General features: G+C 31.0%; 1 protein-coding gene across 4 annotated transcripts; it reads right to left on the reverse strand.

Annotated features, from left to right (window-relative positions):
- Positions 1-5,729: 5,729 nt before the first annotated feature.
- On the reverse strand, positions 5,730-12,660 carry LOC108207033 (uncharacterized). 4 transcript variants are annotated; one of them, XM_064087409.1, is made up of 6 exons: positions 12,552-12,660; positions 12,180-12,313; positions 8,544-9,053; positions 7,561-7,692; positions 7,005-7,435; positions 5,730-6,644 (listed from the first exon to the last, which is right to left on the reverse strand). In XM_064087409.1, exons 5-6 carry the CDS (start codon positions 7,233-7,235, stop codon positions 6,081-6,083), a joined length of 795 nt encoding a protein of 264 aa, XP_063943479.1. In that variant the 5' UTR covers positions 7,236-7,435; positions 7,561-7,692; positions 8,544-9,053; positions 12,180-12,313; positions 12,552-12,660; the 3' UTR covers positions 5,730-6,080. The 4 variants fall into 3 exon arrangements, with proteins under 4 accessions (XP_063943478.1, XP_063943479.1, XP_063943480.1 ...); XM_064087408.1 differs by having other exon boundaries at positions 8,562-9,053; XM_017377498.2 differs by having other exon boundaries at positions 5,734-6,644; positions 8,562-9,053.

The raw sequence follows: 12,660 nt of genomic DNA on the forward strand, positions 1-12,660 counted from the left end.
CATGTGATAAATTTTATCATCTCCCATTCCATTTCATTAATAATAATAACTCACTACATACACTAAATCTTTACTAATAAAAATATATGAACTTCCACGAAATATTTTGCCTCGAACTCCTTGATGTACAATACACCATATTATCAGAGTTGTTGTCAATTTTTTAGACCATGGTAAGGTAGTCCATGCTGTTAAACTATATATATATTGTCATTCAACATTTTTTTTGGGGAGATCATAACTGTTTCTCTTTCATGTGACACTCTTCTGCGTGATACCGTCTATATTTATACTCAGAAGACAATAATTTAAAATACTCGATCATAACTTTACAAGACACAAACATTGAATGATAACACGTTTCACTTATCCTTTTCAAATTTAAAAAAAATTATTAATTACAGTTTTTTATTTATAATTATTTTTGAAAGAATAATATTTTTTACATTTGTACTTCTAAATTCGTACTGTTTTAAAAATTAACATCTATAGATCGTACAGATATTTATTTACGATTGAAATGTAAAGGGCTTGTGCATACGTATGAAGAAGATGCGTATACTGTTTGATGTCATAAATTGTTACGCAAGAGATAACGCCATTCTCACAGCTCACTTGCTTCTGGACTTCTTGTCCACACCTCAAGTACCAACTAAAACACGGAGACATAAATTCTATTTGACATCGAAGGCAAGGACTTGTGATATTTTACTATTTTAGACTATCCAATGTTATATTCTATTTAAATAAATTTTAATAATGCTATTCTTTTAAATTCTGAAAGATATATTATGAAAAAAATGAAGAATTTGAGCAGATATCTTAGAAGTTAGTTGCAGATATATGCTGTTAGATTAGAGATTTTCGCTATGCTAATAATATAAATTAGATCATCGTTAAGTATAGAACCTTAAAATATACTGTAATGGATATGATACAAACAATTTATTTATTAAAATAAATACAAGTGTGCTTGTACTCCATCCACTCTTATCCACTCTTATCATATTCTTGATCTGATATTCATGCTTCTACTATTGCTTCCGTCTCTGCTCGTGGACCCTGTATTCATGCTGAGTACTACTCTTTTTCTGGTTGTTATTTTGAATTTTTACACGTAATTTAAGATACATAAAAAAAATATTTTTATTTTTTATTAAATTTACTTTTTATAAATAAAAATATACATTATAAATTTTAATTCAAGAAAAAAATTATGAAAATAATAAATGAAATTATGTTTTCTGATTACTTGCAAAAAGAAGGGACGGAGGATGAATTATTAAAGACCAGACTTACCTCCGAGTGAAAACGCTTGTATAATGCATATATACATCACATCTCAACTGAGTCTTGTGTTAGAACTTCTCTTCCCTCTTAATTCTCTACCTGTTTATTGTTACTCATTAATCATATTGAATATATCATCCCTCCCCAACAACAAAATTAATCGAAGAAAATTACTCAGTACTATTTATGTTTATTACTCCCTCCGTCCCCTGAGTTGTATACATTGGGGGACGGGGACGCGGCACGGACTTTAATGCTCATGTAAAGTGTAGTTGTGTAATTTATTTTTATAATTTTCTTTTTCTGAATTAAAGTTTGGATGTTATATTTTTATTCAGAAAAAAAAAATATCAAAATTAAGTTACAGAACTATATTTTATAGGAGCATTGAAATGCGTATCGAGCAGTTGAAAAGAAACGTATACAATTAAATGGGACAGAGGGAGTACTCACCAGTCACAGTAAATGCAGTGATCGAGAAACAGGATCGAGAGCGGTGAAAGGGGAGTCACCTATTACGCGTAACATTAACTGCCTAACCAACTGCTGTGTAACCAAGATGGACTGATGACTGATATATGTGCTGATGGCTAGCAGGAACGAAAAACTATTTTGATCAAAAACGTAATTTCGCAGAATCGTACAAGAAAAATATACAAGTACGCTGCATGCAGTTAACTGGTTCCAGTCTTGCAGACTTTTTAGCTAGCTGGTACCGTAGCGTATATCAGTATACTCCCTCCGTCCCACCCAATTGTTTACATTGGGTTTGGGCACGGAGGTTAAGAAATATGTATAAAGTAGTGAAAAAGAGGAAGAAAAGTGGGTGAAGTGGTGGGACCCATTAACTATTTTGGGAAAGTTTTGTAATGTAAAGAAATGGATGGAACGTCCAAAAGAGGTAACTGTAAAGAACCTGGTGGGACGGAGGTAGTATATAAGTTGCAGATAAGTATCGAGAATGTCCATGTTTTGTCCAAAAAATGGAGCGGATCCAAATCATGCATTTCCTTTATTTCTTTTTGGCTCATTTACTTTAGTTGACTTGGTATGCATAAGATGTTATGCCTTGTGGTTTGTTTTCGATCGATCTTACTGTGCCGCGTTTGTTAACTAAATATTACTAGCGTACTGCTCCCTATATATATGCACGCACTTCTGGACCGACTATTTAAAATTATTATTTTTTAAATTAAATTAATTTCATCTATTTTAATATAAAATGAAAAGAAAAATAGAAATAATAATTTTAATGACTCAGTCAAAATACATTGAAAAGTGGGTAAAAAGCCAAGTATCGTATAAGAACACAAGGAATATAAAAAAACAAGGTCCATCAAACACATAATTATATGATAAATTAACTTTTTTTTATATATAGTTTTAAGTACATATTTTATTGGATATAATATTATAACAAATATTGCTTATAAATATGTATTTTTATTCTTTAAAATGCGTGATAAGCAAAAGGTTATTTTTTATGAATTGAGGGAGCTTATGAATGTACAGTTTGTATAATAGCAAGTCTAGTTAGTTAAATTTTGGTTTTATAATCTGAATACCGTTATTTTAAATAGAAAATGCATCGTTGATTTTTTTTTTTTTTTTTTTTTAAGAGAGGGAATGCATTTATATGGTTGATTTTTGTTTTACTTCAATTCCAAAGTTTATAATATAATTATTGGTGGAGATCTATTATGTTTGATCAAAATCGAATTAACCAAATCAAACTGCTTGTGTGCTCATCCCTAATCTGATTGGCTTGTATACTGCTAACCTAATTGAGTCGATTCAGCGAGTTGATGCCAGTGGCAAAGGCAAGATATAGTAGGAAAGTGGGGTGAAAGAATTTAATTTATAAATAATAAATTAAAATTTTCATTTAAATAAAATTTGAAATTATGATTTGTTTGTAAGTCAGAACTATTGTAAAAATATATGGGTTCTACTTGTTTCTGTAAAAAAAACTGATTACAAATGTTGGATCATCCGACGATGCGGTATAAAATACACGGTCACACTCATTAATGGCTTCAAGTAAACTATTGTAATCAAGCCATTACTTTTCTCTTATGTATCATGCCAAAGTATTACTCCCTCCATCCCAAATTAGATGGCCCTGTTGACTTTGGGCATACAATTTAAGGTTCATTGACCGCATAGATACGTGACTTATTTTTAAAATTTTATTTTTGCAAATAAAAATTAAAAATATGAAATTTTCATTTATAAAAGAAAAATAAAAAAATAAATTTCGGAAGTAGACGGTCAATGCACCTAAAGTTACGTGCCCAAAGTCAACAGGGACATCTAATTTGGGATGGAGGTAGTATATTTTTTCTATCAAATTTTAATATATATTGAGAAGAATATGTGATATCAACTTCCATTAGATTATATTTATAAATGTATTTTATATAAGAATTATTATAATATGATTTAAATTTGGCTTACTAATTTTAAAATATATTTGATAAAAATAATTTTGTGACAGTGCGATTTATATGATTCTACAATTAAAACTGGTAGGAAATATTTATTTTGAATTAAAATATCCGGCTTATTAATTTTAAAATATATTAGATAAAAATAATTTTGTGACGGTGCAATTTATATGATTCTACAATTAAAGCTAATAGAAAATATTTATCTTGGATTAAAAAAATCATAAACATGTGAAAGACAGAATTTGTTTTGGATTCAGAAAAGGAATTATAAACATGCATATCAGTTGCCTTATAGAAATAGAAGTTAATTTTGTTTTATAGCCCGTGCAAGGCACGGGAGCTTTTTAATTATTTATAAATTTTTTAAATATATTTTAAATGGTGTGAAAAAATTTAATTTATAAATAATAAATTAAAATTTTCAATAAAATAAAATTCGAAATTATGATTTGTTTGTAAGTTAGAACTTTGGTAAATACATCATCACAGCCATTAATGGTTTCAAATAAATTATTTTAATCAAGCAATTCCTTTTCTCGTATGTATCATGCCAAAGTATTAAATTCTATCTATCAAATTTTAATATATTTTGAGTGGAATACGTTATGCCAACTCCTATTAGATTATATTAATAAATGTATTTTATATTAAAATTATTATAATGTGATTTAAATATTTTTCAATTTATATGGTTCTAAATTAAAATTGATAAACATAATTTGTTTTGAATTAAGAAAAGGAATCATAAATATGCAATAAGAAGGTAGAATCTATTTTGGATTAAGAAAAAGTTTTTGTATTTGTTGCTCACATAAATCCGGCTTATTAATTTTAAAATATATTATAAAAAAATTGTGACGGTGAGATTTATATGATTCTACGAATAAAACTGGTAGGAAATATTTAATTAGGACTAAAAAAAATCATAATTTGTTTTGGATTCAGAAAAGGAATTATAAACATGCAAGTAGATATCAGTTGCCTTCTAGAACAGAATTTAATTTTGTTCCAATCTAACGGTGCTTATTTGTTCAATATAAGATCCAACGGATGATAAGCTTTTGGACCAGAGGACCATGCGACCAAATTATCTCCCTTACGCTTATAAGTATATAATTATATAATTTGAGAGTATTTTCTCGGATGGTGATATTCTGTAAATTAAAGATAGATATTATGATACAGAGACCATTTTGAATTTTTAGTGAATATAATATATTTTTTAGAAGTGGGACCTGTGGCAATGAGATTGTTATATGGTGTTAAAAGAAAAAAATATAAAAAAAGTAACGGTAGTTTTATAAATGTAGGAGGTGGTTTTAATATTTATAAATTCATCATTAAAAGTTTAAAAATCTCGTAACATCGCGTAAATTCTTTGAAAAAGTCCCATTATATTCATGTTTTGAAGATGCATGATTATGGAAGTAGATAAATAGCAAGAGAGGCACAATGATCATTTTACACCGTTTATCGACGGAATTATATATATAGTTAATAATTTTAAAATATTGTTTTATAAAATCTTTTTCTCAAAATAATAAATTGTTAGAAAGATCTGAAAGTCATATGTATCTTTTTTTGTCACCCATGTACATACTTGTTTAAGAATTTAATTTGAGAGTAATTTACTTATAAAAAAAAGTTTGTTATCCCCAAGGTGGAGACATCTCGAACGTTTAAAAAGTAGATTTTAAAATCAGATGATAAAAATCTTTAAATTAAACACAACTATGTTTTTTATTTGACAAGTAACAAAGTTAAGACAATATCAAAAAGTACAAATTTTGAAATTAGTTAAATTAATTATAAGACTATTAATGAAGAAGAAACCAAAATTAATAACATGAAAATAATTGTAAAATCCAACTAAATGAAAGTATTATATCGCGGATCGAGTAAACAAATCAATATCTATTTAACATTTATAAATTATTGACAGTTTTGCCAAATAACATTAAGAATCAAATACAGTTAGAATCGCAATAATTAGGTGGAAATATATATAGCGAAACCAGATTATTCAGCATACACAACTCCATGTATAGATAGAAACATCACACAAATCTTTAAAAAGAAAAATATTACACACTAGGCAGCTCCATAGATATTACAGACTTCAATAAATAAATAAAAATAGGCATCATAGAAATTGTTACGGGGGAGCATAAAGTATTGCAACCATACAAATGGATCGTCTGCAATTGTTAATCGTAGATAAAATTCATAAAGATCTCCAGAAGGGGGCGCGGTGACATTGACTGTGCTGCGCCGATTTAGTAGTCCGAGTGTCTGGTTGATTTGAACATGGAACTCGTGACCCAAGTTGAACCGATTATATCAAACAAAAGGCGGAACCTCAGACATAAAACCAATGTTGGTGCACAAGCTAACGAAAGGAGTAGCCAAAACAATCCATGCATGGCCATACGACAGGTAGATTGCAGCGCAAAAGGCTATGACCATGGACGCTATTGAGACGAACAATGCCACAAGTCCAATCATCAATTTGCAGGGTAAAGATTTCTGAAATTCATATTTGTTGAAATGTGATGTGAGGATAGATAAGAACATTAGGATTGAGGTCGAGGAGGAGAGCATTCCAATGACTTCTGTTACGGTTAAGAAGTCGTAACTTGCCCTGTTTAACAAATGGGGATGCCCTGTATTATCGTAATCCCCAGGTACTGTGAAGGCAGATGAAAACATCACAGTGGCGGTGAGAGCTGCAACCACCATGCAAGATTTCGCAGTATTCTTCATCCACTTCTCACCGTCTTCTAATAACTTTTCGTGCTGTTTATCGAAGATATCCGCGGGCCTCTTTGGGGCGTCATCTGTCTCGTCGTCAACCGTCTCATTTGGCATGTTTCTATATGCAGGCGGAACTATTTTTTCCACTGCCTACAATCAAAATTAAAAAATTTCATTACCCTAAACATCACCCATACCAGAGTTCACATGCTAAAAAATAGGACAATTGCTAAACATGACTTCAATCATACTTAAACCTTTAACGTACTGGAGTAAACTAACAGTAACTATATAAATGCTTTCATGTGATGCAAACAGCACTTGGACCATAATGTACCTAATCACAGAGTTAATAGGCTAAAATATCACTGAACTAACTCAAAACTTGCAAATGAGTTACTGAACTCACAAAATTTTCACTCGACTGACCGAACTAATATAAACTTGTAATTAACTAACTATTATAAACTTGCAATCATATACTAGCATATTATAAACAGGTAAGGTTACCTTGTACCAACATATTGCTCGCTGCATTTGAAAAGCTGCTCCAATTACGGAATCGAGCTTATCCTTTGGTGCTAAGGTCGCTGCTAAATGAAGCATATTGTTATTAGTATCTTTCTCTTGATAAGTAGTGACTAACTTCCTGACTTCATCCATGTTGTAAAGTAAACTGAAGATTCTTTCATGGCGAAACTTAACAGCAACATGGAACATGCTCAGATGATCGGTGTCCATCTTCCATACAATTTCAGGGTAATAGTAAATCAACCACTTGACAAAATGGAAGTTGCCTTGTTCAGCTGCATCAAATAAAAGCCGTCCCGCTATTGAAACTACGCTTTGAATATTGAAATCATTCTCCGTGAAAACAAGTTTCAGTATGTCTTTTAGCAGTTCTAGTGCTTGAATATGCCGTGAATCCTCTTGCTTCCTGCCTATATATATTGATGGGGAAAAAAAATCATCATACAACGGCATACACCTTTTTAGAATGATGCATTAGGCACTTGTACGTAACATATGATACTAATCATCAAATTCATTGAAGTTCAGGACTAACCCCAACAAAAGAAGGTTTCCTATATTCTCTTTTCGGTTGCCTCTGCCATAGGCTTTGTAGCCAGCTTTTCAAGTATGCTTGGGTCGGAAACAGCTAGTCGTTTATGCTCTCCTAAAATCTTCCGGGCACTATCTACATCCATGACGACACAAATTGAAAAGGAATTTTAATATATAGGTTCAACATATAAAATTGATCAGCACAATAAAGTAAACTAAGATAGAACCAGTGTAACTTTAAATCAAATGTAAATACCTTGGATTCGACCTATACCAAATTCAAATACGATAACTAAAGGTCTTCCTTTTTGCATTCTGGATCATACACCATGGAGTGCCTATATATAAGATGACATGCTTTGACTTGGCAAAAAATATTTTCTTAAAATTTTATAAGATAAATGTTTTAAGTCAAAAAATTACTTTTATATTTAATAACGTCATTGATTTTACGAAAATTTGACCTATATAAATTTGTTCAACAGCTTACACACCTCGACTAATCCGAAAGGCATACTAGCACACTCCTACCCCAGTATTGTAGTCCCTTGCAGCCGAGGAAACGAACTCGTAACCTCTCTAAGAATTTTGATTTGATTGATTATAATTATTTACTATATCTTAAAACCGTATATATGTTATTATTATTTAAAATTGTTATTAATAGAATATATTATTTTAATATGCATGATAATACGATAATGTGTCATTCTGGGTCTTTTGACTAAAAATCTTAGACATTCTAGCTATAAACATAGAATATAAAAATAAACTACATTAAGAGGTTTGTTATAATATAAACAATACTCTTATATTAAATATTATATATAAATTTTATTTTTGGCATACAAAATTTTATCTAGGACTTTGCAGGGCTGAACATCCTCTGATACCACCAATTTCTTTCAACGAAGTGTCATTTTAGGAGAACTTGCTAATTTAAGTATCCAATATTCTTCCCCAGGTTGGTATGAATTAAGGTACCTGGGTGTGTGAACTTACCAAACAAGTCGGAGTCAATACATTCCTTCATTAACTCTCCTTTTAGCTCATTTGTCAACTGGGTTCTCCCACGTAGTGCCTCTACCATTCTTCCATTTCCTAATCTGGCTGCCATCATGACCGGTAAAGATGCAGCAGTACCATCACTCCCTGTTCCTATAAAATCCTGTAGTCCAGGACTCTTATCGATCAACTTTTCGGCTATCTCGACGTTCCCGTTGGCTGCAGCTAGAACGAGGGCAGTATTACCTTTCTTATTTATAATTTGCAGGTCCTCTGGTATCAAATCTTTAAGTAGCTCTTCGACAAACTCAACATTGCCTGCTAAAGCAGAGATGTGAAGTGCTGTTTCATGTCCAGCAGTAATAAAAGCGCGGCGGCCTTCATTCCCATTACAGATGCCCTGAACGTCTTTCCATTTTCCATTTCTTGCAGCTTTATAAAGGAGGCGACCCGTAATAAAGTAGTCATTTTTTGCTGGTCCTTCATAGGCTTCAAGAATAGACAATCAAGTTAAAACAAGGAATAAGCACACGTATATGTATGCGGAAAGATGTCAATATTTACATTAAGAAAAATATATGTATCACAAAAAGTGTTTTCAAATTTTTGTTTCAAATATATATGGTTGCAATATATGATTGTTTCCATTCAAATGAATAATAATAAGATCAATATATACATAAATCACTCACTAAAATTAGTCTCTCTCCACATCATTTGAAAACAGAATTTAGAATATGAAAATTATTCTTACATTAATTGTGTTAACTCCTTCAAATGTACAGATCTAGCAAGTCTACATGTCTACATGTATTACATTTTGCAATACTTGCAAGAAAATAAAATTATTATTTTTACAAAAAAAATACTTTAAACGTCGATTATTTAAATAATCGACACTATTGGACATGACGATAGATTTGACATTCTAGACCATCGTTGCTGCTGGGCAGGTCTATAGCGTCGGCATTTTAGACCGCCGATGCCAGAGCACTATGATGTTGACATTTTAGATGACAATATTGGTAGGACTACAGAGTTGGTCGTCTGAATAACCGACGCTATGTCAGGACTATAGCGTTGGTCGTATATATAAACGACGCTAATGTGTTGACATTTTAGATAACTGATGTCATAGTCAGGATAATAGCGTTGCTTACTTAATTGATGCTAAGCCTATACCTATAGCGTCTGCTACATTTACTACACCAATTAACCGACGTTTTAGGAGTTATATGACCGACTCAAAAAGTCTAGTTTGTACTAGTATTTCATCATTGAACTAGTACCTTTTTCAGTTAAAAAATCTACTGGGTTTCGACTTTCAAATCCAAATGAATAAAAAATATAAAATGTTGGGAATTAAATAAACAGAAATTATTTTAAAATTATGTCTACCATTTTTTTGTACGGAATTCTTCTAATCATAAATCAGATCTTCACTACTAATTAAATATTTGTAAATTCATATTAATATTGCCTAACATTACGATCATGTATGTTTTTCTCTACTACATAACTGACATAAAAATTTTAAGCATATAAAAATTCCATATACTCTGTGGACTACATTTCGCAATAATAAAGGGTGAATCAGGTCACTGAATTGAGGGTCGAATTAGTAAATTAGGGTCCTGGTAGACTTAGCCACTATCATTGGGACACAATCTTCAAATCATCCCACTGTCTTTTCAACTCGGGCGATGAGGTTCGAACCCGTAGCCCCTTGGATCAAGGCAAGGTCCCGTTACTACTCGGATAGCTCTCACACTCGTGTGCAATGTTTTATAAAGCTTTAGGTAGAATCTTGAAGTTGAAAAATAGAAGAGAAAAAACCCCAAAATTAACATGCTCATTCGGTTAAGGTGAAAATTTTGACTTGTAACTTATTTTCACTTCACTAAAAAGTGAGATTGAAAATTTAAATATATAAACATTATAGTTATATACTAAATAATATACATATATAATTTATCATATAATATTATAAGTTTCCATATTTTGTATCTTGAGTAGTTCATTTAATTTCCTCTGCAGTATTTGGCTTTGGTGGTATTTATCATGCACTTCCAAGAGTTGAGACGCTTGAAGAATCTTTTCATTCTCGGTTATGTATGGTATGGAAAGATAGAAACAAAATGACCACAATTTTAGGTATTCACTTAATCTTGATGATTTCATCATATATGATTGAGTTTCGAAAACTTCCGGCTTGTTTGGAATAACAGCCTTTCCTCTGGAATTGACCAATTAAGACCCAATACTAATATATATAATAAGTATAAGAGTGATAATTTGGTTATTTGATATAATATCACAAAATAAATATAAATCCTTAAATCTTCTCTTTTAACAAACGGTTAAGATTATATAATTACAAAAAAATGATAATTATATATTATAAAATTATAAATGTATTATAAAATTTTGGAAGATACTTCAAACAACTTCTAATTTAACCTCTTTCCCACTAAAATTTAAAAAACATATAAAGTCTAAGAGGGTTTATTCAATTGAGATTCTAATTAATTACTTTTAATCTATGGAATTTAATAAATTGTATCTTATTTTGATTTGGTGCGGATTCTTGATAAAATTTCGCAGAATTGATATAGAACCCTTAGGATTTTAGCGCAATATTTCGAAATCTCATGGATTTTGATGAGATTTCACTAAATCTATCAATATTTGAATGCCATCAAATTTTAATGAACCTTAAATAATTCTAGTTGTGTATCATCGGATTTTGAGGTACAATTTAATGATAAAAATTTTGTAGCATTAGAATAACTTAAAATCTTTATTAAATATTTTAAGATTCTGATACATATTTCGAAATCCGAGTTTACCTTGAATTTCATAAATAAAAAAATCTAATAAAATTCTAATTAAATACGCCCCTAATCACATTTTGTAAACAAACGTTTTCGGCAGACAAGAACATGTCATAACAGCGGCTATTGCAGGTACGGTTGTAGAGATTCCAACCGTACTTGCCATTTATTTGGTATAATCAGTGATATAAAAAGCGGAAATCATATTTAATCGTTAAAGTCACGAAACAAGGATCAACCGAAGATTAATTGAATTGATCGGAGATTAATCTGATTGATCGGTGATTAATCGTAGATTTAATCAGTTTGAAGAACTATGGAACAAGGATTAATCGGTGTTTAATGGTGATTTATCACGGACTTCAGAACCTGAGGGCAAAACTCAGATAAACAAACGCTTATCATAACATAAAGGCTTCAGCTGCTTATATATTTTGAATCGAGTTAGTCCATCAAAGTTTCTAAATGACAGAAAATGTCGAAGGTATATCGTTCAAAAAATTCTTTCCTATATAATAGAATTTTTGCTTCTTAATATTCTGGCACTTACTAATTATTAGTATATTTGCTATATATTTTGGGCTGTTATAAACTATATTATGAATATTTTGTGAGGTACTAAATTTGTTTTAGCTCTATTCCGCGGTACTAAATTGCTTTAGTGGCCAGAATATGAGTGCAGGACCTGTGCCGCAGTTGTGTGATTCTGTCAAATTTTAATGAATAAAGCATAGCAGCCAAATATGAAATATTTTGGGGGTTGGTGGTTGGTCATACGTACGTTCACGTAGAAACAGTTCAGAAGCGACGGCGTTTGAAGCAGTTGATGCGTTTGGACCATCGCCAGGCATAGGTACTCTCACCGATCCATCTGTCTGCTCATCGCTATTAGTATCATTTTCCATGCTGCTACGCCTGAAAATATATATCAAATTTTCGGACCAAATCATTAAAACGGGCTGATAATTAATTAATTAACCACTCGAAACACGCATTTGTAATTTAATATGGGTACATGCATGCATCAATGGTAATTGGTACATATAAAGATATATATGCCAAGTGAAACTAGAGATTACTATAACTCACACATTTTACATAGATGGCGAGAAACCATTTAAGGAAAATCAAGAAGACGGGGACAACATTTTACCTTAATTTTTGCTCAAAAGTTCACCAAGCGTGATTTTGAGAAGTATAGTTATGACTCATTGAGTTCTATCGTGTGTATGCATATATATACAAAGAGGGGGGAGGGAGGT

This window comes from Daucus carota, chromosome 2 (genome assembly GCF_001625215.2).
Source record: "Daucus carota subsp. sativus chromosome 2, DH1 v3.0, whole genome shotgun sequence".
In the NCBI taxonomy this organism is placed as follows: Eukaryota; Viridiplantae; Streptophyta; class Magnoliopsida; order Apiales; family Apiaceae; genus Daucus; species Daucus carota.

What these genes read in the sequence shown, in the direction of transcription:
- LOC108207033 (XM_064087408.1), bottom strand. Translation starts at nt 7,235, where the DNA reads ATGGACACCGATCATCTGAGCATGTTCCATGTTGCTGTTAAGTTTCGC. An exon ending in GAGCAATATGTTGGTACAAG is followed by an intron (nt 6,645 to 7,004) that starts GTAACCTTACCT and finishes TTTTGATTGTAG; the next exon opens with GCAGTGGAAAAAATAGTTCC.